The following is a 26,610-nucleotide window of genomic DNA, read 5'->3' as shown; positions in this document are numbered from 1 at the left end:
AAAAAGATTTTATTTTTAGAGAGAGAGGAAGGGAGGGAGAAAGAGGGGAGAGAAACTTCAATGTGTGGTAGCCTTTTGTGTGCCCCCTGCTGGGGACCTGGCCTGCAACCCAGGCACGTGCCCTGACTGGGAATCCAACCAGCGACCCTTTGCTTGCAGGCCAGCACTCAATACACTGAGCCACACCAGCCTAGGCAAACTTTTTATTTTTTTTAATCTGGAGCCTTATCGGTCCTTGTTAGAGGTACCTTCAGCTGATATGCTGTGGAATGGTGTCACCTCTTGTAATGGCCAAATTCATCTCTTCAAACCACTCAATTTTCTGCCCCCTATCTTAAACTCCTATAACATTCGGGGCTCACTATGCCCCAAATACCATTTGCAGAAACACATTATAAAGCCATAAAGCTCTCCCAGCCGCCCTGCCCCAATCCACACCCCGCCACTGCCCTCCCTCTTTCTCTGTGACACACTCACATCACATTCCAGGAGCACATGGGTTTAAAAAGCTGAGCTCCTTTGAAAAGCTGATGGGTGAAAATGCTCCTCTGGGCCAGCACTCCAAAGTCCCGCCCATACCACCTCTCCGCTCTGATTCTTCTGATCTAAGCCCTACGTCACAAATGATGGCACCCCACTGCAAAACACTCTTAGCATCAAGACAAATCACATTACAGCATATTCCATCAGTGCATCACATGGACAGACAGTGCATTACAACAGCACATTGCTACTTTAATGCAAACTGAAAGAGGAGGCTTGAAAAGGAAATTGCCTATCGTGTGCTCTGAAAATAGTAGCTACAGAATTCTTCATTCTAAATAGTAAATAAATCTGACATAAGCAATCACTAATATTATCCAATATAAGTAGATGAAAATGGGCAAGCAAAAAATAATGCTACAAATACACTACTTCAAATTTTATTAAAGGCAGCATAATAGCCAGCTCATTTTTTTAATTAAAAAAAAATTGGACTTCTAGTTCTAACGCCAATTCATCATAAGGAGTGTTGACATGAAATTTTCTCATGAATCCAGGTTGCCGACTTGTAACTAGACAAACCGTCTCTCTTAAAATAGTACCGCAGAAGTTTTTTAAGTAGCTGATCTTTATTTGCTGCATTTTAAAAGATAACAAACTTAAAGTAATATATCAAATACTTCAAAATTCTACATAAGAAAAGTATCATTGCTAATAAGAGAGTAAAGCCTACCTTAACATTGCTTTGTTGAGAAAATTTATTTGTTTCTATGGCAAACTGTACTTAACAGGCATTTAACTGCAGAGAAAAAAAGGAAAGTCAGGGCCAAACAAAAATTCAGTGGTTAAATCTTAATCACAATAACATTGTCACATATAAAATCAAACACAAAACAATCAGCACATCAGCTAGTTTTAAAACAGCACAGATACAGAAAATGTTGGTTCCTATAATATATCCCTGAGGTTGCAAGATTAGCGATAAAAAAAAAATTTTCTCCCAGGGAAAACCATTGAACAATAATACCAAAGTGTCAAAAATATCAAGGAAATGGAATCCAGAAAGAGAGAATCCAAATATTAAAATCATTATATGAGGAATGGTCTTGACAATCCATTCAATGGATTCAAAGAGTCAGAAAAAGTATAATTTAACTTAATTTACCAACTTTCGGACAGCACACATCAGCCAGGCTTTGCCTACAATTCTTCACATTCTTCTCTCACATCTCCAGTCTCCTGCTCATCCGCACCTTAAAAACAACCACCAAAGTTGTTAGGCAATCAAAAATATTCACAAAATTAAGAAAAAATCGTTCAGCCTATCTAACAGTGAATCTTTTACACAAGAGACAGTAACCACATTTTCATTTAATATTGATTGGACAGTCACCACAAGATGCACACAAAGTTTACAAGAAAAAAACAAAAGATATGGTGCCTGCCTTTATTGTAATTACGGCTGATAAAGAACTTTTGGGTTTTGAAAGCTAAAGTGATTATGGATTTGGAGAGAGCATCAAAAAAAAATTTTTTTTCTTGCCCTGGCTGGTGTCACTCAGTGGACTGAGCACAGGCCTGTGTAGCAAAGGGTCACTGGTTCGATTCCCAGTCAGGGCATATGGCTGGGTTGCAGGCCAGTTCCCCAGTAGGGGACACATGAGAGGCAACCACAAATTAATGTTTCTCTCCCACTCTTTCTTCTTTCCATCCCCTCTCTTTAAAAAATAAACAAATAAATAAGATATTTTTTTAAAAAACATTTTTTCTTTACATTTCTTGCAAGTAGGGTAAAATTCAAAGTAAACACATTTAGCGTAGAGAGGAACTGACCACCTTTCCTTCCTTCGAAACGGTGACACCGACGGAAATGGAATGGAGACATTCTCCTGCCAGCCTTAGTGAGCAGGGTATCAGAAAAGGCAGAACTGACCGAAGAAAAGGACCAAAGAGACAGGACCAAAGACAAGAAGACAATGAAAAAAGGATCAGGAGAAAATGGAATCCTCACACCCTGCTGGTGAAAATCGGAAATGGTGCAGTCACCTTGGAAGAGTCCAAGGAAAAGGTTCCCAGAAGGCCAGCGAGTCCGTTCCGAGGCATTTGCCCAAGAGAGGAAACATGCATCACCCAAAACCTGTGAAAACCAGCATTCACAGCAGCACTGTGTACAACAGCCAAAAAGTAGAAACGACCCCAACGTTCACCAGCTGATGCACCAAAAGATAAAACGTGGCCTATATCCACACGACAGAATACTTATGATTCAACAATGAAAATAACGGACTCCTGATACAGCCTACAGCGCGGCTGAATGCTGAAAACATCGTGTTAACCGTGTGCAGCCAGACACAAAAGGCCTCATAAAGTATGGTTCCACTTACAGGAAATGTCCAGGCTAGGCGAATTCTTAGAGACAGAAAGTAGCCTAGTGGTTGCTGAGGGCTGGGAGGCTTGGGGAAAATGGGGCGTGGCTGCTAATGGGTACAGTGTTTGTTCTGGGGAGTGAAGAAAATGTTGTAAAATTGATAGCGGTAAAGAATGCACAATTCTGTGAATATACCCAAAACCGTCAAATTGTATAGTATTGTAGAACAGTGGCCAAAAACCATTACATCCATATCCTCATCCCTGGAACCTGTGAAAGTTACCTTATTTGGGAAAAAGAGTTTTTACAGATGTAACTAAGCTAAGAATCTTGACATAAGACTATTGATGATTCAGGATAATCTTGGATTATCCAGGTGGGCTCTATATTCACTAACAAATGCCTTTATAAAAGCAGGGCATTTGAGAGAGTGGCGGGGGGGGGGGGGGGGGGGGGGGAGAGAATGTTTGNGGAGGGGAGGGGGAGGAGGAGGGGAGGGGGAGGAGGAGGGGAGGGGGAGGAGGAGGGGAGGGGGAGGAGGAGGGGAGGGGGAGGGGGAGGGGAGGGGGAGGGGACGGGGGATGGGAGGGGAGGGGGAGGGAGGGGGAGGGGAGGGGAATAAAGGCAATGTGAAGACAGGCAGAAGAGTGATGTTACCCCAAAGCAAGGAAGCCAAAGGTCACAGCCTGAGACCCTGGGAGAAGGAAGCAGTCCCCTCTAGCACTTCCAGGCAGAGTTCGGCCTTGCCGACACCTTGATTTCAGAGGTCAGGCCTCCAGGACTAAGAGATTATACATTCCTGTTGTGATAACTTGTTGTGGCAACCATAAGAATCTAAGACACATTTATAAAGTATATGTCACTTATTTTTAAAAAATCAACCTAATAATTAAGGGTAAATGATTTGTAGTTGCAGAAAGTAAAGTGAAAAATGCAGCAATACTGCCAACCCATGGAGAAGAAATAGTAAACAGGATACAGAGGAAGTTGGGATAGATAAGAAGCAGACTGCAATATCCCACACCTGAGGTGAGGACCGAAAGGATCGGGACCCTGTGCCTTTGTAAGTGACTCCTCCTACCAGGCGTGCTCCCCTTCTCACCCACCCAGTCAATGACCACTCACCCTGGGAGGCTCAACTTCCATGCCACCTCCCCACCCCCAGTGTTCATCATTACCGCTGTAGCACTGCCATGGACTTTGTCCTGAAACTCTTTTTTTAACTTTTCTTAATATTTTTTATTTTATTGTTGTTCAAGTACAGTTGTCTGCATTTTCCCCCGTACCTCCAGACCCCAGCCCTCCCCACCTCCCTTCCCTGTTTCCATCCCCCCCTTGGTTTTGTCCATGTGTCCTTTATAGTTAGTTGTTCCTGAAAACCCTTACATACTTGTCCCAGCCTGCTGCAATTATCAACTGTCATGCCTGCCTCATCGACAGACTGAAATAATTCAGAGTTGTGACTATGTCCTGCTCACCTGATGTCCTGGAACGAAGTCTTTGGCAAACAGAGACGATGGAGCCCTGGAGCAGCGGTGTAACGCATGGTTACACAACAAAACCACCTGGGCCCCGTCCCCAGAAACTGACTAAAAACACTGATGCCTACGGCCAACCCTTAGAAACGTATTTAATTCCTCGGGGATGGAACCGAAGCATAACTGTTTCCAATCGCATTGATGGACTCCACCACACAGCCAGAAGTCAGGAAGCGCTGCCTGAGGGATGGACTCAGAGCAGTTTAAATGCCAGACAAATCTGAAGCAGATATCAAGTAGAAAAATCTACAAACCAAACATAAACAAAGCATAGATGATCCCATACTCACTACACATGTCTCCAAATAAAATATTAACTGTGAGAGAGTAGAGAATCCAAGCTGGAGTACGCTTGCTCTCAGAGGCTACAGGGAAGGTTAACCAGAAGAAGGACAATGGAATTGGCTGCAGAGATAGGGAGACAAACTGGAACAGGCAGTATCTTCATCAAAATGAAATTTAAGAAGAGAAGCAGGGATTGAGCTGATGGGGAGAAACATTCCTTTGGACATCATTTTCAGCACCACCATATTTGCTTGTTTTTTACAACCCTAAAGTAGAGTGACTAGCAAACCAGATAGTCCCGAACCTCTCACAATGCAACGTGTACACACATCACCTGCTGGCACATCCTGTTGAAAAGCAGGCTCGGGCACAGTGGATGTGGAGCAGGGCCTGGGGGCTGGCCTTCCAACAAGATCCCGGGTGATTACAGTGCTACTGGGCATAGGTCTGGTCTCCAGCCGTGGTCCCCAGTAACTTTTCCTTTCACCCAACGTGAAGGAAGCAATGGAATCGAAGTTCCCAGTGACTGAAAGTGGTAAGTGCTACAATCAAATACTAAAACTCTCCAATCTGCCATTGTTCACTTGCTACTAGTAACAAAATGGATAAAGTGATATTTAATAAGCAGAGTAAATAAGCAACAAGTAATTTACATGAGAAATCTACATCAAGGAGAACTGGCTTTAAAAGTTAGTTTAAAAAATAAAAAGGTAAGTTCATCAAATATAAATGTACTATATACCAAAATCTTATATAAAACTGAATTAACACTAAAAATTTGTAACACAGCAGCTCCTATCATTTGATCGAACAAACTGGGTGAGGGTTGATTAACTTAGCAGGACCATCTGAGGGGCAATGAGCAGCCTTGGGAAAGTAATTTAACAAATAACAACGAGGAAGCCTTAAGGCACACACTGGTTCGGAGTAACAGCACTCCTTCAACCAAACGAGTTAAGTATTTTCCTAAGAGCAAGCCAAAAAGTTTTTTTTTAAAGTCAGCTAATAGTGTTACTATTTTTAGAATCTCATGGCTTCACTGCCAATGAGGAAGACAATAACTGAAACAAAGAAAACCTTCTCGAAGCAATCTGAAACGATGCAGGTGGTGTAAGCAATGACACAGACTAACACACGTCCCTTTCCGCTGCAATGTCCTTCCCTAGAGTCAGTCTGCGTGTCACTGGGCTTCATCAAACAAGTTACACTCAAGTAGACCATTTGCTGGGCAGAACTTCAACACAAAGTATATTCAAATTGTATAGTTGCCATTTTTCGTGGAACTTCTGAGGACAATCACCTAATAATTAGCTTTCTTATATCTAAACTGAAACCCATATTTCTCAAATATGCAGAGCAAAATCTCATGGTTTGCACTAGTTTGACAGTCTGAATGCTCTCTGATTTCAGTAAATTTGGCTGGGGTCCTGGACATAGGTATAAAACAAGCAACCAAGCCCCCCAGAAGACCCCCACACCCATCCTTAGGAATAACGCTCTGTGGATGTAACAGTGTTTCTCAAACATCACGTAAGGATCACCGGGGGAACCTATTAAAGTGCAAATTCTGATTCGGTAGGTTTGAGGTGGGGACCAATGAGCCCCCAGCGACTGGACCACCTTCTAAGCAACAAAGGCTTATATGACACAGGTGGCCGCCACAGGGTTCCAAAGAGCCGGAAACATGAAGACAAGATGAGGGTCAGGTCTTCCTGGAGAGTATGTCCCTTCAGGGGAACATCTGCGACTCAGCTTCCCTCACTGATGGAAGGCCCTGCTGACTCGTTAGAAAAGTCGGAAATCCAGGCTTTTTATGGAAAATCTCCTGGTTAAATGTTAAACACCATGTAAGCCAACCAAGTACAGTCACTGATCTAATTAATCACTTACGTGAATTTTTTCATTTGATCCTTATTATGACCCTACAGGGTATTTATACTGAAGCCATTTTATCTTCTAGATAAGGAAGGCAGGGCATAGTAAAGGAGAGAGATTAAGTAACTTGCCTAAAATCGCCTTCTCTGAGCAGAGCCTGGATTCAAACCCAGGTGGACCTCACCCAGGGCCCCTGCTCCTGACCAGCCGGTGAACGGACAAGCCACGCAGCCCATCTAGGTACTAGCCTGGCTCTCTTGGCCTCGCCCTGTGGGTAATTAATTTGCTCTATGGCTTTATGTTCCCAGTTTCCATTTACAGCAGCCCAGTTTGCCCAGGGACTGAGGGTTTCCTGGGACGAGGAACGTTCAGTGGTAAAACCAGGATACGCCAAAGCAAACCAGACATTTGCTCACCCTTGTGTTCATTTAAAGAATTATTTTTAAAACAACCTCATCTGAATTATTTCTTGAATTTATTATAGAAATTTTTAAGACCAACATTCACTAAATGGGCCCTATGGGAAACTTCCATCTTCCTTGAGGAATCAGGGTGGTTCTGCCTTGTGCTTCTTGACTACAGGGCCCACTTTCTGTCCCTTTCTGCCCTATTCTATTTGTTGGTTATATTTTCCCCTTATTTTATAAATTTCTCTTGATAACTAGCTCAAATGACTAGTGGCAAAAAGAAAATACTATACATGCACAGATGTCTTTTTTATCATCTAGAAAGCAATTCCGCACTAGATAATTTGACTGAAAAGCAGACCAACTGCAGACCCGAAGCGCTTGCTTTCTGAAGTGCCAGTGCACTCAAAGGTGTCTCCAAGGTTGATACCAAGGAAGACTTCCTCCCAGGCCTCTCACGCTTCCACGAAGCAGAACTGACCGTGGGAAGCATCTGGCCCAACTCCACCCCCTCCACTCCTGCCATGGGAGGAAGAGCCAGGCATCTGATTGGCGGGCTTGGGCGGCTCAGCCCCTTCCCCTAAGGAAATCAGCATTCCACCCCAAACAAAGGTGCTTGTGTGCCCCTCCTCACTACTGGTTCTACATGGACAGGTCTCCACAGGTGAGGCGTGGTTTTTCCCCTACGCCAGGGACTGGGTGTGTACATTTATTTGAGAAGGCACAGCATTGGGAAGACTGTCAGGCTGCCCACCTAAGTGCCAAGAATCCCTACGTTTCATCAGCAATAAAGCTGAGCTCCCTGATCCCCATTCACCAGAACCCATCTATCCTCTCTCAGTGGGTTCTGATCCGAGTGAGGAAGAGAGGGTGCTCTTTGTGGACCCCCTAGAATCCCAACAGTGAGGAGTGAGGACAACGCTGAACTTACTGGGCCTCATACACAGAAACTCAAACAGCAGCAGTTGCCACTAAGTTTAAAGCACAAATATGAAACATCACGTATTTCACATTTGAAACTTAATATAACTGTGAAGCAACTCCTTCCCTTCCAGTCCCACAATTTAAATTGGTCCTCACTGCCACAAGGCTTGGCTCTATTTTTTAAGTGTTATCTGACTCTGCCTTTTAGAAGCAGAATTTTAATACTTGATGAACAGACACAGAAAACTATATACTAATAGTATTTGCTATTGGAAGAGAAAAAGGATAAGTGGTTTTTCCTTTCCGTCTGATTACAGAAGTCTACTCTGAACCACACATGCACATGTCTGTCTACTGGGGACGAGCCGGGTACAGTGTGACAGCTGAACCCACCGCAGCCCCTCATCACGTTACACCTCAAAAAGGCTCTGTGCCGAGAAAAATGGTTTAGTATTCAGTGTTGGTGTTCACTTTTGTAGAAAACATATAATGCACAATTTAGTATTTTAGAGTAGAATTGATTAGCAAGTTATTTTAATCATCATAAATGCTGGAGTTAGTAAAATTTAAAAAAACTCCAACCTTAGATATGCTAACACACATTAGAATGATAATGTAGGACATATTCCTTAAAGCTTTTTACGTCATAAACAGAAAATAAAATGTGGCTCCCATATTCACATGTATGCCACCTTCACACGCCACACTCACAAGTGTTACTGTCGTCATAGAGTAGGACCGGCTGGTGCCGTCAGAGGCATGCTCTGTGGGGTGAGAGGTGAGCAACCAAAGCCTGTTCCCAGTAAGTCACTTGAACTTCTAGTTCACTCTGTGTTCCACTCAGCAACAGACACACATTCGCTCACATGGAAGTAAAGTCCTATTTTAGCCAAGCACTGTTCTAACCCTTCTCCTGCCCCCTCACCACACACATACACACATACACACACACACACACACACACACACACACACACTGGAATACTACTCAGCCATAAAAAGGAACAGAATCTTGTCATTTGCAATAACATGCTGTACCTTCAGGTTATTACACCAAGTAAAATGAGCCAAATGGAGAAAGACAAATACCAAATGATTTCACTCATATGTGAAATCTAAACAAACAAACAAACAAGTAAACAAATAAAACAAAACAAAAACAAGCACAGATACAGAGAACAGATTGGTGGTTGCCAAAGGCGTGGGGGTTTAGGGTAGTGGAAATGAGTGAAGGAGGTCAGCTATATGATAAAGGATGGTAATGAGAATTTCAGTGATGATCACTTTGCATTGTATACAAATATCAAATTAAAATATTGTACACCAAAACACATATGTTACATAACAATTTTATCCTGATTTTTAAAAAGAACATGTATTAATTACCATGAAAAATAATGTGTTTCACACGAGCACTAATCGTGACCTTGACCTCCTATGAACGCTGGTAATATGTTCTTATGTTTGTATGTTCTGCGTCAACACCACCTGGGACTCACGCAGATGCCTCCATACCCTACTTTTCCTAAACTATAATACCTTCACATGGGATACTCCGTAAGAATCACTCACCAGAACACATTCTCCAAGCCTCACCTGTTTTGGGTTTCTCCGAAGAGCTGAGAGTCAGGTGTTGGTCTTCAGATAAAAGGCCCACATCCACGCCGTACAGTGGATCGTCCAAAAAAGAAGGCCTTTTCAGTCCTCCAATGCCAAGTGCCTTCGACATAAAATAGTCCTTCGTGTCACTAACAACCTCGTCATTGGAAAACTGGAGGCCTTTCATGTTCTCAGCTTCAATGACAAGGGCCTGTGACACGTTCTGCCCAGACAAGGCTTTGCTGAGGTAGTAGCCTGGGGACGCTTCGCAGCCCGCAGTCTCGGGCGCGTTTGCACCTTCCGTCTCAGCGACTTCTGTTGCGACTTCTGTTTCTGACTCAGTTGGTAACTCAGAGGGGACAGGTCTGGAAAGCTGGGGAGACTCAGGTGTTACATTCTCAATGTCTTTCTGTTCTCCTTCCGAAGACAGTCCAACTGTGGACTTTTGTTTGAATGCGCATTCACCCAGAAGATGCCTTAACTGTTCCTCGGAGAGAAGTGATGTTGAGTCTAACTGATGAAACAAACCAAAAGTTTCGTAGTCAATTGACTGAGTAAACATTTATTTCTGGTAAGCTTCCAGTAACACAATATAAATCCAAATGCCCAGAAACTCCTTACACAAAACACACAAGTAGCAAAATTATTCATTTTAAGGTACCCAAAATAGCAGGAGAAATGTAAAACATTCCTAGAGAATGAGTTTATAATCAATTACATACTCAAATCCAGGAAAAAAGTCCCACAACACTGATGGAGATGAATTACTTCACCAAATTAAATACTAACACTCTCTATACATATCATAACTTGAACTGGAATTGGAGATACTAGAAAAGCACCTTCCATTTTATAAATCTTGGAACATCAGGCAGGGAAGTGAGCAACCACGTCTGTGATAAACAGCCAGGAATACCGCCAATATCTCCAGCAGGGGTTTCTCTGTTCCCCCAACTCCTTGGTGTGAACCCCATCACCACCCAATTCCTTAAGGAAAAAAATCTCAGGCAAACAGCACAGACTACACCTGGCCCTGGGGGTTCATCACAAGAATAAGGATGCATCCACGAACCTGTCTGTCCACAACTTTCAGCAGACAATACCACTGCAGAGAGAAAAGGAAGGGTAAGGGGTGGTGCGTCCTGAGATGTGTAGCTGCTTTGAAGCAGGAGGTCTAGACAGAGGCCAGGGGCATTCCAGTAGCAGTGCATTCTGGGAGAAGGATAGGATCAAACACAGTTAATCTCTGCTTGTAAAGGCTATCAGGGCTGAGTGCTTCAACAAAGATCTTCAGGATTTAAAAATATTTTTTCTTTCAGAGATGTTCTCAGGAAATAAAATATCAAATGAAAGTGTAAAGCTATGTTCTACAAGCATTCAACCAAACAGCATGCCAAATGAATCCAACAATCTCAAAAATGAATGAGACTGAAGTATGTTGAATCACAATGAAAAAAAAATTCCTTCTCTAAAGAATCAGCACCATTCCTGATTTACCCCCTGGACTGGCTAGAAAAACACCAGTCCTCCTTTACAGGGGAATGAATTAGCAAAGAACAGGAAGTCCCCACTAGAAAACCTAAACATTAATTGCAATGGCCTTAATATTTGCTTCAACAAAGGAGAACAATGCTATTGGCCTCCCTTGTGGTACACAGTGAGAACTAACCAGATAATCTGCACAGGTAACGTGCTGGGGAGGGGGAGCACTGTGACTGGAATGAGTACAGTCAATTCCTCATTATTGTGAAATGCTTCTAATACAGCTAACAAAAACAATAGTATGTAAAACAAATGTTGTAGCATGTTTAAAATATATCATGTGTTTTTAGTTATATTTGACTTCCATAAATTAAAAACTAGTTCTCATAGAGGCAAGTATCATTATGAGTTTGAGAGTAACAAAAAAATTGCCTGAGAATATCTTAATAATTATCTGGGATTCAAAATTCACATAATTCACCCTGAGGTTCACATACTTGTCAAAAAACAGGAATCAAATTATATACTCACAAGTCCTACTTTCAATCACCGGATATTTCAGGCACCCAGATGTGGTACTGTGTCCACTATCAGGAGCGCTCCCCTCACCCCACCCTAGTCGACTAGCTGACCCTAGTCAACCAAAACATGAAAGCAGTCCCTGCACTGCACTGGATACTCAAAATACCCCTTCAGAACCTGCCTGTATAAAATAGTTTATAACGAACAGACAACTCCCTAGGACTTAGAAAGGCTCTCCTGAGTGTGACCCTCACCAAACATCCTCCCCACAGGCTTATCACATGCGGTGTCCAGGTAGCAGGAAAAAAACAGTCCATGTTGGGGCAAGAGGATATAGAATTACGGCAGGGGTCTCTGGGTGGGGGAGAGACTGGTAGATTATCTGCTATGTTCGACCACTTCCGCAAATAGTAAGGTAGTTGGCTGACAGTTCTGATGATATATTTGGCTAGATTCATAGAAAATTAAGTAAAAGCAAAAAAAAAGCAACTATGAATGTTCTGAACAAAAAGCTGTATGGAAAGGAGGGTGAGTTTCAGATAACACAGAAAATTAAGCAAAAGAAAATGCAATAATAATTAACTCTAGGACAAACAAAAGCTGTATAAGAAAGGATACCATACAATAATATAAGTAATATTACACAGTCATCATAATATGATTAGTGGTAATGCAGTGACAAAAATTATGATTTAACTATTTTGGGGGAATGAGAGGAGAGAAAAGGGATGTTTAGAGCAACAAAGTTAAATTGTTAGCTACTGTCACAGGAAGTCAATATATAATTGATGTAATAGTGCGACATCATTATTAATATAAAATTTTATATCACTGTAACTTGGTATAAAAATTGGTCAACTAACACACAAGTCACGATGAAACAACACAGAGGTAAAGAGGAGGGGACGAGCTAGAGGGACTGCAAGTGGCCGACTGGAGAACGACCTGAGAGGTGGGGAAGGATGGGGAGAGGGAACTGCCCTTTCTGTTGAAAACATTTCATCACAACTTTTTCTTTAATTATTTTATTAGTAAAATTAAAATAAACTCAAAATATAAAAATAAGATTAATTTAAATATACTCAATTTTTAACAAAATTTTTAAAATAACAATCTGAAATATTTAAATGAAATTCCCAGCCAATTACATCTTCGGGCATCAAAAGCAGATCCAAGTGAAGGACCCAAATTTGTAGCAACTTCCATGGCAGCTTTAAAAGCTGAGCAGCTGCAGAGTATTCCTGACACTTGGATACGGGATACGTGCGCTGGGAGTGGAGACAAAGCAGTGCATAAGCGCTGTATTGTAAAGTAGGAAATGTGATGTCTTAAGTAAAGCTATTAAAAATTGGTGTGCACACACACAAAAAGTGAGAGGCCTTAACTGGCTTTATGGTAAACCTGCTCCTGGGCGCTTCACGATGAAGTGGAACCCATCTGGGTCTGCGTGTGCACAGGAGTAAGCACCACGACAATCGCCCTGACCGCTGGGGGAAGAGGCCTGCCGGGAAGGAACACAGAAGGAGCCTGGGCTTTGGCCCAAGCTCCGCACCCTTGTGCGCGTCACCTACGCAGCCCACCCCCTTCAGCTAGGAAATGGGGAGTTGAAGAGGATGATCTCTGAATTCCCTTCTAGCTATTAAGTGACTTTTTATGAATAACTACTTTTAAAAAGATAAATAAAAGAATAAGCTGTTAAATTGACATTAGAATATCACCTGAGTAGAATTTACGAAAACCATAACAAAAAGTGAACTTTGTTTCTTTAATTTCTTTACAATACTAATCCTGAACTCAAAGAGCAACTAAAAAATTCTCTGGTCTCAAAATATTGTAAGTGAAAGTGAACCAAATATATGAAGACCTCACTTTAAATCAATTCAATCCCAGTGTTTCTGGGTGGCGGTGCCGATCAGAACCGCAGCTCCCGCCATCTGCTCACCTCCGGCTCCCTGCAGAGCCCTGCCCACAGCGTGGTGAGCTCGGTGGTCACCGCTGTGGGGCCACACGGATGAAGGTTGCCAAGTGTTTTGAAATGGCTAAGCACTAGGCTAATGTGCTAGTCACACATGGAGAACTGAACTACACTAGGGCTGTGTCACAGACATTTCTAACTACCCTCACTAGTTAAAGGACCAGAACACCTCCCTTTGCCCAGACTGCTTTGGAACACTGGGCCAGTGAGCTCCGTCACTGAAGGACACTGTTCAAGCTCAGGCAAGTGACCATCTGTTCAAGCACTGACCTCGAAGTATTCAGCTTCCATGCCAGTTCTAATTTTCCCATAACTCATAAACAACTTATTATTCATGCTATTCCTGCCCTTCATAAAATTCATCATAGTGCATCTCAGTCTTCATTTTCCCAAACCAAAGCCCCATCTATGTTCTCTCCGCACATGAAAGCCCCTCTCTCCCCATCTTCACTTTAGCCTTTTTATGGGCCTTCTTTCTTGTTTTAGCCAAAACACACACATTCCATGGGCAAAGAGTAAACATATTAGATTTTCTCATCAGGAAAATAATGTAGAACAGCTGTGGCATTTTTGCTCCTGCATTTTGCTGGTCTTGTTGGCACTCCAGGTGATGTCTTACAGAACAGTAATAACTAGCATTTATTAACCTCCTACTCCAGTGCATACTACATGTATCAATTCCTTTAATCATCACAGCAAACCTATGAGGTAAGTACTATTGTTAATTTCCATGTATGGATTAATAAACTGAGAAATTAAGTAACCTGTTGACGTGGCGGACCTGGGATTTGAGTGTAGGTCTGGGTCCAGAGCATATGGGCCTAACCATTGGGAACCGCCCTGCCTGGTTTCAGGAGCTGTAGCCGCCCCCCACGGCTAAGGCTGAGTGACGGCCTTTGGACCAGAAGCCACTAAGGAGACAAAGCTTATCTCCCTGGCAGAAGCGCCCCCTCTGCCCCTTCTACTTCACCCTGCCTGGCCCCCAGTACATGACCAGTTAGCCAATGATGGGTAAGATTCCTCAAGTGAGGGATGACCTAAGACAGGCATGATGACAGGTTGTCTCCAAGTAAGGACTTGGGGGGCTATAGCAAAAGAGGGTGATGGACCATCACCCCTCAGCTTTGATGTAGCCTGAGTCCTAATTCTGTCTGTGAGAAGTCTCCTAATCTCTTGGCTGCCTTATTTCCCTGCCTGACTGAAGCCTAAAACAATGGCAGAGGGCGGTGCAGCCCTGTGCTGGAAAGGGCGGGTTCCCTGGGTGATCAGGCCTAAGAAAGAATACATAAAACACTGTGAAATCTGCTTTTCTAAGAAGGTCCTCAATTAAATGATAAGGGTCTGGGCAAAATATGAGTTTGCAGCCAAACTCAAACTCAAAATATGAGTTTGGCTACAAAGTTTTATAGCCCCTTAGCAAACAGATCCTGACTCAGAATAAGCCCTCATAGTTCTTTGTATGCTATCTACTGTTTGATTCTTACTGCCTGACGATGATTAATGAGCTTTACCTGTATTTCTGTGCAAAACAAACCAAATAAAAGCCCATTGAGGAAAAGGCTCTTGGCCCCTCTCCTTTAAGAGATTGGCCACCTTTCCTCCCCAAGCAGATCATGTCTTGGTAGACTTATTCTCATTCTCATCCATGGAGGCCAGGGGCCCTGTGGGCAGAGCGCCGCCCCCCCCCCCCGCCCCACACCTAACTACTAGGTACATAGCCCCTCACTCTAAACGAGTTCTCCCTCTACCATTCTCTAGATATCCTTTTCCCAACTGACATTCATCTTTCTGCCCATTCCCTCAGATATAAATACACTCCCTGCAGAGTACTTCACTTAACTTTGGCTTTTATTACCCAGACTAACTTAGTGTCTTATGCAAACTAACATAGTGCCCTCTCTTTTGGCTCATTTCAGAAAAACAAAAAGACAACCCCAGCTCCATTCCCAGGGTACCTACTGTTTACACTTCTCCACCCAGATAAATACCAGTTTGGTGTAGGAGCTAAATCTGATGAGGAGTGCAGCTTGTAATTGCTGGAGACGGATCACAGACTGCAGATTACCTCACCCTCATCCTGCCTCCCCTCCTATGCTATACATCCGGAGGTTCCCCAGCCATAAAAGTCTCTAGTCATTCAGGCACTGGGTTTGTTGACAAAGCAATTCAGATCACGCCTCTGGTGCAGATAATCAGAAAGTCCTCCACTATAAACGAGCAGAGGCAGTCTTGTCCTTTGATGTAAGCGTATGTCCAATGCCGGGTGGTTTTTTACCGCACACACACTGAGTTCCTAAAGACCCGCCCTATAAAGCCAGTATGTTATCACAAGTGAAAAAAGGGTAGAAAGCCAGAATGTCCTAAATGATTAACGACAAGAGTACACATAGCTTTCCATGACATCAAGTTCTACTCCAAAATAAGCAACGAGAAAACATCCCGCCCTTTGTTTAATTCCTACAATGTAAGTTTACAGCTCCCTGTTGCAGCCACTGCTGGCAACGCCTAAGTAGCAATTTCAGTCAAGGATTTTTAGCCATAAGAACAGAAATCCTTATCTTCAAAAAAAAAAAGCAGGCAATGAATCCTTTACCTTTTGCTTGTCTGGAAAACTATCTCAGGTAGAGGGGCGTGCTGTGGGCTTGAAGAAGTCATCTCATGGACACCAGCACACAGGAAGTGAAGTCTGGATAGGCCCTTGGGATTTGGAGCTGAGAAGCCACCAGAAACCAGTCATGTGCTTCATCATTCTCTTACTGAGTCCCTGTGGTCTCTTAACCCGCTGTTTGTCTGATGCATCCTCCTCCCTGCAAACCGACTTCCTCTGCTTATTGATGTTTTCTGCTCTCTCACAACCTCAGCTTGCCTATGTAGCATGAACTGACTTCGGTCTTCATTCAACATGACCTTAAAAGTCCAGCACCCACCAATAATTGACCATGTTCTCCAGGTCCATTAACTCAAATTTTCAAGCAAGATAACCTGGCTGCTCACTGACCAAATTGTAAATGGATAATGTCAGTGTCAAGAATTCAACATTAATGCAATCACCTGTGGTGAAGGTCACGTGGTATGAACATGACCACCCAAGTCCAAGCTGTTGGCAGGATTGTGGGTAAGGAGGATTTCCCAAAGAAGAAAGCATACGCAGAGCAAGGACCCCAAAGTAAATCTACCATATTGTTAAACTACAATTGCTATGAAGTAAATAACCATCAGAAGGACCGAACACTTAATGAAGCTCTATAGCCAACTACAAGATTAACAATCAAGATGTTTCCAAACTTCAGAAATTCCATTCAGTCTTGAGTACTCAATAAAGAGTTAATTAAGATATGAAAGCAGAATTACTTATCAGAAGTACTCACCTGCGGATGGAACGATAAGCTGGACACCCAGTGGGACTACAGAGCAGTATTACCAGGTCAACATGTTCCCAATAGGCTCAGTATGTTCCTATCACTTCCTGCATCTCTTTGAAATTAAATAAGTCTAAAAATCACGAGGTAAAATGATGGGGTTCACGTGAAAGACTACATCAAGGGTGCCAATGAGTCAAAGAACGAGTGGTTCCTCCTTCCCTTCCCAGGTTCTTTTCTACCTCTTTTGCTCTTACACTAATGCGGCCCCAGCCACATATGCAAAGTCCAGCAGACACAAAGTTCTTAGGAGGCCATACCAGGGACCAATGGTCCTAGGAGCCAGGAAAAATCTGGCACATATTTATCCAGAATATCCAGGGTTGTCTGGCCAAAGGAGAATCTGAACTCTGGTCAAAAGGGAAGCAAAGGTCATCGCCAGAGAAAATATGTGAAACATTAGGAATGAGAGTTGAGGCGAGGCTGTGAACAGGAATGTGAGTCAGGCCCTTGGTCAGCAACAGGGAGGACCGTAGATAGAACAATATAGACTGTGAAAATAGGTCAAGGCAAGCAACTCTAAAGTGAGTTTGTGAACGTCATGGTGGTGTTGGAAGCCTGCTTTTATGTGGGGCCTGGATGCCAAAGTAACCATGTAGAACAAGACACCACCCATGCGCAGGTCACAGATCATCCCCAAACAGCTGGGCGAGGCAGGGCTTGGAAGGGTTTGCCTAGTGAAAGTCTGCAGTGCCCCTGAGCAATCCGTGAAGGTGCTTCTCAGCTCAAGTGCACACGGTGGCTCCAGGGCAGCAAGAATTCAGGCTTGCTGTCTCCACCTGCAACGACAAGAGGGGTGGGATGCCAGCAGGATCCCAGCGTACTAGGGAAGAATGGCACGGTGGGAGGAACTACAAGTAGGACACAGGAGTCTCAATTCCTCCACCTTGAAAAAGGGCCGGGAACTCAGCTTTAGCTGGTAACAGTTGGAACGATGCAGACGTACTCAGAGATGACCTTGACCAGTGTCACTGCTTTGATTTCTAACAGGATGACAGGTGATGGAGGCTCTGATTTTTCCATTTGGCAGGAAAATTACTATTTGAGGCTTGCCAGCAATTGCTGTTTTCTAGTAACAGAGACAGCAAGCCCACTTCCATTAGGTCCCCCTCGCTCTGAGCAAGTCAGCTGAAGGACCTTCTGTCACACATCTGTCACTTCTCTCCAGAAACAAGGCTTGGGTTCCAGCTCCACAGCTGAAGAGAGACTGGCGCCCCTGCTCCACATGCTCCCAGCAAAACAAAGCCTGGCCAGGGGGCCACTGGAAATAAGGTGAGCAAGTTTGGATACAGAACACTTTTTCTGGTCACAGAGGGCTGGGCCACCCACCCACCCTCCATTCTCTGGGGAAATATATCCAGTATGTCACTTTTAGAGCAATTAACTCCCACTGCTGAGCAGCTTGCTCATTTATTGCATAGTAACAGTTTCGAAGATCATTTGCATAGTCTCCCCTGCTCTCAATTTGAAAAGTCTATTTTTACTATGTAGAGGTAAGTCAAGAAGGCCATTAGCTATGTAAATGCCTTACCCTGGGCCAGAGTCCAGGTCAAGCCCCACCCTTTGGTAGGAGGTCACCAGGGAGATGAGTCAAGTTAGAAAAATTCAGTATAATACCCAGGGCTGCCTCTCTAGACCGTTAAATACTTCCCTGGACATCATCTAAACTTCCCCACTGAAGAGAAGGGGACCTCAGAACTCTGTCTCCAGGATCTTCAACACGCATTTTCTGGGCTAGCCTGTGGTGGTGGTGATGGTGGTGGTGGCGGCAGTACTGTGGTTCCTACAGGATCATTCCCATCGAGGGCTCATTTAGGCCAGGGCACGGGAGTACACCCAGCAGATGTTAAGGAAGATAAATGACCACCAATCAGACTCAGGGCAGGAGAGCCCAGAGGAGGTCATCTACTGCTGCTACACCCGGTGGATATACCTCGCAGCCTAGAAGGTAGCGCCTGAGCCTCACCAGCCTGTCAGTGGGCTGGACGAGGCCTCCAGGCTCTGACCACGAGTACCACTGCTTCCCAGAGACTTGGGCCTTCCATATGTGATCAATGCCACATTCATCAGCTGCTCCAAGGACAGCTTTCCTGCCTCTTGCTGGGAGAAGTATCTCATTATTGTAACATTATCTGAACTCCCCCAATTAGAAAGAACACTCAGCTGAACCCCACCCACATAAGAGCCCCCTCACAATGATGCTCAATCTCAGAACTGGAAAGGACAGCCAAATATTTTCTTGAATGAACAAGAAATTTCCTAGCATCACAAACAAGTCCAGGGGCCAAGCTGTACTGAAGTGAAAATGGTCCAATATGACCAGATTCAGTTCATCATCACTCAGATCTGCCCACTTGCGTGCTATCAGGCTGAGCAGACCTAACACGGCTTGTGCTGCCCCCCCAGCTGTGGATACGGGTACCACCACTGATGACACTACACGGCTGTTCACGTTGCCCATGGGCACATCATGCCCCTCCTGCCTCCCATCCAGGACTCCTCTATTGCTCCTGAGGCATGAGCTGCTAATGAGGTCTGAGACGGGCAGCTGGCCACTTCTAGGCTTGTGAAAACTGAAAGTATGCGTCTGCCCATGGAGTAGACTTTGACCAGGAGGAGAGAGGAGCCAATGAATAAAACCCTTTCCCCTCCTGCCCCTGGGAGGACTGCCCTGAAATGCAGCCACTCATACGGATTCTCTCTGCCACAGTATCAATTAGCTGTACTTGGCTGGTAAGCAGTTGTCAGATCAAAATGCATCTTTCGTATTCTCCCTCCTGCTTTGTCTCCCTTTCCACCCCCCGATTTCTGCATCTCTAGTGTTGCTTTCGACAATTAAGTGATAGCATATAAGCTTCTGCCTCAGGCTCCACTGCTTCAGACTAAGGGGGTCACAATATGCAACAGCTCCCAAGTCCTGTCAGGGCTCTGAAGTGGCAGCTGGAGCTGCACAGGGTGGGCCTAGAGCACAGAGCCAGCGGCCCCAGCCCAGCCTCTGCAAGCTGGTCAAAGGCTGGCAGGAGGGTGCTGGTGGGGTGCCGCGACAGCACACCTCCAGCCTGCACCATCAAGGCCACAGGAGGGAAAACGATCCTTCGAGAATCTTGGGGCTCAGGCTTAACAGCTGGTTCCTACTGGCACTGCTCAGAGGTGGGGGAGAGGAGCAGCAGAGCCCTGTCCAAGGGGTGCAATCAAAAGACAAAAATCCCGTGGCGTTCTGGGAGGACATTTGCCCAGAGCAGCCAGAGGGAGCACAGCTGGAAAAACATAAATTGAAGCCAAGGGGAGAAAGCCAAAGCCAGCTTCTGTTTGAGTGTGAGGATAAACAAGGAACATGACAAACACAAGGTGTAAGAGATGCCAAGGTGTGGTGTTCGGTACTAAGGCACTTCCACCAGGAAGACAGGGAGGCCCGCCTTCAGTCTGGACAGAGTCAGGCTGGGCCCGGGGTCTAAAGAGCGTTCAGCAGGGGCAGAGCCAACCACGTAAGCAGCCACCGAGAAATCAAAATGGGGGGCTAGGCGAGCCGTGCGCATCTGCAACACTCCTCCACACCTTGGATGCATCTCCAGCACCCTTTCTCCACGTTGTTTTCCCACAGCCACTTATATTCATTTGGCAAAGTTCCCCAAGTTCAGTGTTCCTTAGGCCACGTGCTATCTTTGGGGGGGAAAGACAGAAATTTCCAGATGGAGAGGAAATACCCTAATGACAGTGTAGAGCAGTACAGGAAGGCTGACATCTCCAAGTTGAAATCCCAGCCCGCTTTCTCCCCAGCTGTTCCATTTGGGCAAATACTTGACTTCTCAAAGCCTCAAATTTCTAAACTGTACAACAGAAACAATAACAACTGGCCAACTTGTAACAACTAACAATTTGCGGTGAGCGTAAGGTACCTGTGTGAAGGTGCTCAGCACTGCACCTCGTGTACAGTAAAGAGGACTCGGTCCAGGCCAGAGTGCTGGTAGTAACACTTCCGCTTCGGTGTGAGAAGCTGATAGCAGTAGTGGCGACATGACCGCTCTCAGGAAGTTACAGACCGAAGTCTGCACACCCCAGTTCCAATGGGCCTGCCTTTGAGTGTCTCACTAGGGTACCAGGAACAGAGCTCTACAGATATCTCACAACCAACAATTTGCAATGAGTAAACTGTCACACTGCGCTGGAGATTAGTGTGGGGGCTACTGAGGCTGTTAGAGGGCGGGAGAGGGCACACCAGAGGGAAAGGTGGATGCGAATCTCTCTTACCCCCGAGGACAGCTCACACTTTCGGACAGACGCAGCACATGTCCTGGGCTAAGTCAGGCCCAGGAAGGACCCAGAAAGACACTGGTCAAGATATTTTTATCTTTGCTCAAAATAATCAATCTCGGGGCTCAAGATAAAACTTGTGAAGCACAGGGTTTAATTTGGTCCATCATGAAAAGAGAACTGAATAATAATCACAGTCTTTAATTGTGGTTAGGTTTAATTATGGAAATCTACTCATGAACTTACATAAAAAGTTTCACAAGCATGGCAGAAAACCATTTCTTTTCATAAGTATTTATAGGGAAGGAGCCTTCTCAAAGGTTCTTTATTAATGAATATAAATACTTCAAATAAACAAGCCAAAATAGGGTCCCCACCTTTCATGAGACATATTTTCTGATTATGTCATATTAACATTCTCTCTTTTGACTCCCAGTGATGAGCCAGGGCGGGCTCCAGCCCCTGCACCGAGTGGGCTTGCTAAGTCACTTATTTAGAATGGGATGTGGATGGTATCGAGACTGACACATGCGATCGACGCTCAGTGTGGTGGTGTTGGAGCATCACCTAATTGAATATGTCAAAATATCTTTGCTGAAGAAATATAAAAAAGGTTGTGAAAGCCTTAAATCTTGTACTTTCTTATTTTAACACAGAAAATACTATCTCTGGAACAGCCTTTATTTTTACTTCCTTTGAATCAAATTTCAAATTAATTTTTTAACTTCTATAAACAAAATAAAAATCCAATTTCTCCTAAATCAGTTAATAACAATTACTTTAAGGATAATAAACTAAAATACAAAATGCATAAAAATGGAATCATAGAGAAGTAGATTCAAATAAGCACTTCCTTTTGCTAGATGTAAACTTCCTTACTATAATTACCATTTTTCAATACCCCAAATCTCCCCCACTTAGACTACCCTTGTAAAATGCCAAAACAACTGATCGGCTTTCTCTCACACCATTTATACAACGTGTCTGGAAATCTTTTTGCTTCTACCTCAAAACAACATATCCAGACTCTAACTCATTCGTACTTCTTCCACGCTACCACCCTAATCCATCATCATTTATCGCCAGATTGAGGTACGGCCTCCAAAACTGTCCTTACTGCTTCTTTTTACTGCCTTACTGAGTATTCCTAACCCACAGTGATCCTAGTAAGAATGTACATTAAAGCACTGGGTACTTGTCTGCTTAGAATCCTCCACTAGTTCCCAGCTCCCTCAGAGGAAACGTCAAACTCCCTAAGAACTTGGTTTTTTCTTTACTCCCTCCTCATTCACTCCCTCCAGCCACACGCACTGCCCTGCTCGTTGCCGCCTTGACCGTTCTCCCATCTTGGAGCCCTTGCCCTGGCTGTCCACCTTCCAGAAACGCTTTTCCCCCAGAGGTCGTCACAACTCATTCCCTCGTGCCTTTTAAGCGCCTGTTCAAATGTCACCTTCTCCCCGAGCTCCTCTCTGACCACCCTGTGTCAAAGTACAAGGGCTCCCACCTGCGCTTGCCCCTCCCTGCCCTACTTCCCTCCAAACACGGCACACCAGTCGTGCCCACTCGCTCAGTTGGTTGACTGCCCCCGCCACTGGAACACATGCTCCACGGGGGCAGAGGCTCTGACTGATCATTTCACTACTCTGTCCCCAGAGCCTAGAAATGCATTTTTAACATGTAGGAATTTCACAAATATTTACTTAGAGAATGAAGCGATTTTTCTTGGAGAGGCATGTGCTGCACAAACATGGGCACATACCACGATTTAAGCATCCTTTTTTATTCTCTGGTAAAATTTTATCTCCTATTTGATGAGAGATATTTGCACTATTTGAAAACCTTGCTCAAATAAATTCATAAGTCACTTTTACTTACTCCTGTGTCATCCTAGTATCACAAACCAATGTTCTTTTAGACAGCCGAGCATTTTTTATTTTGTTAAATTTGACCTTCAGAAAGAACGTGTACATTCTCCAACCACGCAGAACAATCCTTCTCTGCACTGCCTCGCCTTCATCCGTTTCATACATCTACGTAAACTTCCTGGCCTCTGGGGGACTTGCACTCAGTGACGCCCACACAGAGCTCTCTGCAGATTTCACCCACCAGCCCCATCTCCACACGCACCCTTCTCATCTCATTTATCCGGCAATCCCATTTGTGGACCAAGAACCATCACTTTCTTAAACTAGCTTTCCCTTCCTTCACTCTCACCACCACACGATCCTACGACCCTCCAGGACTGTTTCTCACAACGAAATAAAATACAAGACAGAGAGCATTTCTGTGTCAGCAGGGAGGGGCCGAGAACGAAGCTTTACTGTTGAGTGGGTGCCAGGAAACTGTCCAGACTGTCGCCTTCCCACTAGTCCACACGCGTCTCATGCCCAGGCATCAGCGCCGTCTGCTATAGCCTATCTCCGTACCCCACCTCCATACCTCGCCTCCGTACCTCACCTCCATACCCCGTTAGCATGTCACCATGTGTTGGACTAGCATGGAGCCCTGTGCGACAGCCAACAAGTCTATATCCAAAATAGTGACAGAAAAAGATACGACCCTGAGGCAAGGCGGTGCAGTTATTCCGAAGCTCTCGCCAGATAAAAGCAGACCGCTCAGAGTATTCTTGGCGTATTTGTCCAGAGTAAAGAAGCATTTGCCCAACAAATAAATGCATAGCAAATACAGGCATATGTTAAATTGCTCCAGTAAAGTGACTGTATCTTGAACAGGGCGAGTGTCCACCAACTGCTACCAGGTGATAGTACTTCCTTTCCCCCGGTTACCCTAATAGATGCACTCAGGTCTCGTTAGCAGGTCTTATCCAGCAAGTTCTTGACTTTGCTTCCATTTAAATGATGTTGAGCTGACAAACTGATCTCTCCGGAAATTAGATGAGAAGCTAAGGTTTCCTATTATAATGGCTCAAATCAAGCCCATTTGCCAGAAGACCCAGAGTTTTTGGTTTGTTTTATTGTAAAAATCAAGTAGCAGGACTAAGTGCCTATTTCGGTCACAAAGACCCCACTATCAACAGCCATTTCCAAAGATCCCTTTTGATCATTCCAATTAAAACGCCCATCCTGCTGCCTACTGTGGTAGCCATGTTGCCCACCGTGCCTTCTGATGGGAAGGTGCTGCTTCCTGAATGAGCTCTGTCATCCTGGGATCAGAAAGTCCCATTTCAACTTGAGCATCTTCCATCAGCCCCACCAGCCGACACAGAATGGCCACTCACTTCTTCCCCTAAACACGCTAACGGACCTCCCATCAGAGTCTCACTCAAACTCTTACCGAAAAGAGTCTCCTCGGGACCCTCGAAAGGAACACAGCTAAAATACGGGGCTCAATGCCCATAATACATCCCCTCCAACAATATTATCTCCCTAAGCATTTGAATTCCTAACTCCTACAGTCTATAAAGAAATTTCTGTCATCTTAGTGGGCTCGAGTCAGGTTTTGGTCAATGCCACCTGTTCATGCTGGTACACTGAATCCAGAAACTCTGATTACATGCTTCCACAGCAAAAATTCAACCCACCTAAAGTTGTATTTTTCTTTCTTAGACATAGAACCTTCAAAAACTCCTTTCTCACACATATTTCTCAGATTTTTTCCAATATTAATGTAATTGGCAAGGCCTTTCCATTTTTAGCACCATTAGCCACCTCCTCTTAGGTTTGACCTCACTGGCATCTAAGTTTAGTTATAAATCTGGAAATAAGGCATAAGGATAACTAACTTTCTGATGTGACTCCTTCGGGTGACATGAAACTCAATTAAGACAGAGGAGCCTCATCAGAGAGGGGCACAGAGGGTGCTCCGGCTGGCAAGGGTGGCTTGATGGCTCTGAGGGTCCTGAGTTCATTAGACTCGCACATACCCCTGTTCCACTTCCCAGGACCCCACTCTTTCTCTCTAAATGCCCAACTTTAACATGAGTGACCTGGCTACGAATTTAACAGACATTCTAATTTGACAGCCCACATTTGGCTTTTGACCTTTTCAACTCTGAATAACAAAAGATGGGATTTTTTTAAAGCAATCCTAGTGAGTCCCTAGTTTTTAATCCATGCTTAGAGGGGGGGGGAGTCAGGAATTTGGTTCACATTCTCTTTTCTGAAGCTATCCCGCACTGTGAGAAACAGCTACCACCCCACCTTAGTCCTTCCACTCCTTATCCCTTTACATTCGTTATGGAAGCTCCCACTTGGTTCCCAAAGCCTTTTCCTTCAATGAGCACATCGTGCTAGAAGTTCACAGAAGATTTATTTGCTGCAGAGTCTTATCACTTACATGCCTGGACTTTTCATACTTCATTGAACCCAAAACCTTCAGCTCCAATTAAACCAAACGACCAATCTCAATCTCCCCCCGACCCTGCCATTTCTCTGTGGTCCCATTTCTTGCAACTATTTCTGGTGTCAAATTTCATACCCATCATGGCTCCTAGTTGAAAATAAGAGAAATAGCAAAACTGAGACTGTCTGCTTTGCACTGAAATGGAACTGAAACAATGTTGGATATTTTCACCCAATCACTGAGAAAGCTAGAGTAGCTTTTGGAAAATAACCAGGAACAGTAAGAGACTACCAACCACGACCGAAATCAAACCACGTGATTCAAGGCTGCTACTTCCACCGGACCACTCAGCTGAGCTAACCGACCAGCACTGGAGACAGGATATCGCAGTTAGAACTGTTGTCCTGCTGCCTCGGTAAAATGACGTTTCCATCACCACTGCTGACACTGAGTGGATTCTCCACTATTCCTGTTCCATCTGTTAGCTCTGGGTGAGGAACGCCCGATGGCCTAGGTCTTGCCCATGTCCTGTGGCAAAGGTCAACAGGAAACTGAATGAACAGTGGGACTTCCCTTATTCTACAGTGAGAGGAAGAATTGGAATTCTGCTCAGAGTTACAAAGTAGGTAATTTCCCAAACATGGGAAGAGGAATTAAATGCTAAACTACCAGTAAAAAAAAAAAAAAGACAAATATCCATTACTTATACCTTCTTTATATTATAGGGAAGCATCACTAAAACAGGGTAAGATGGATTTTTTATGTAAGCCAAAGCTGAATTTGCATGCTAAAGGAAAAAGAGTGTGCACAAGTTTCATTTATTTGTTGGTGTTTGGCATCTATGGAGAAGAGGAATGTTAAAGAAGTAAGAGAAATCTAGTAGAGAGTAAAAGTTCCCTTGAGTTTAACTATGAAAAATAGAGAATCTGGAAATAATATTCTTGTTCCCTCATTCTTTTTTCAGTTCTCACTAAGGCTGATTCATTAAAAAGTATGTAAAATATCTGCTAATATTGCTCAAGAATGTTTGAGTATTCTATGAGGACCCACAAGAGAACATTTGCTACCAATTTGAATGAATAAAAACATCAAAGAGAAGAAAATTCTTGTAATAATTTTATTTCATATTTCCCTTTAAATGTGTTCAGAGCACATTACAGCAAAGGATGTTGAGGTAATTT

General features: G+C 44.1%; 1 protein-coding gene across 4 annotated transcripts in view; it reads right to left on the bottom strand.

Moving 5' to 3' along the window:
- Positions 1-560: 560 nt before the first annotated feature.
- FSIP1 (fibrous sheath interacting protein 1) overlaps positions 561-26,610 on the bottom strand; it is a 205,051-nt gene continuing 179,001 nt past the window's right edge. For all 4 annotated transcript variants that reach the window (XM_037056100.1, XM_037056099.1, XM_037056102.1 and 1 more), the window contains 2 exons: positions 9,476-9,992; positions 561-1,736 (listed from right to left, as the gene is read on the bottom strand). In XM_037056100.1, the coding sequence (XP_036911995.1) occupies positions 1,684-1,736; positions 9,476-9,992 (570 nt within the window). In that variant the 3' untranslated portion in view covers positions 561-1,683. The remainder of the gene's footprint in view (positions 1,737-9,475; positions 9,993-26,610) is intronic.

Source organism: Sturnira hondurensis, unplaced genomic scaffold (assembly GCF_014824575.4).
Source record: "Sturnira hondurensis isolate 20B ecotype Veracruz unplaced genomic scaffold, ASM1482457v3 Scaffold0008782, whole genome shotgun sequence".
NCBI lineage: Eukaryota > Metazoa > Chordata > Mammalia > Chiroptera > Phyllostomidae > Sturnira > Sturnira hondurensis.
Note: the sequence above shows the minus strand (reverse complement) of the source record. Positions and strands in the feature narration are given on the sequence as shown.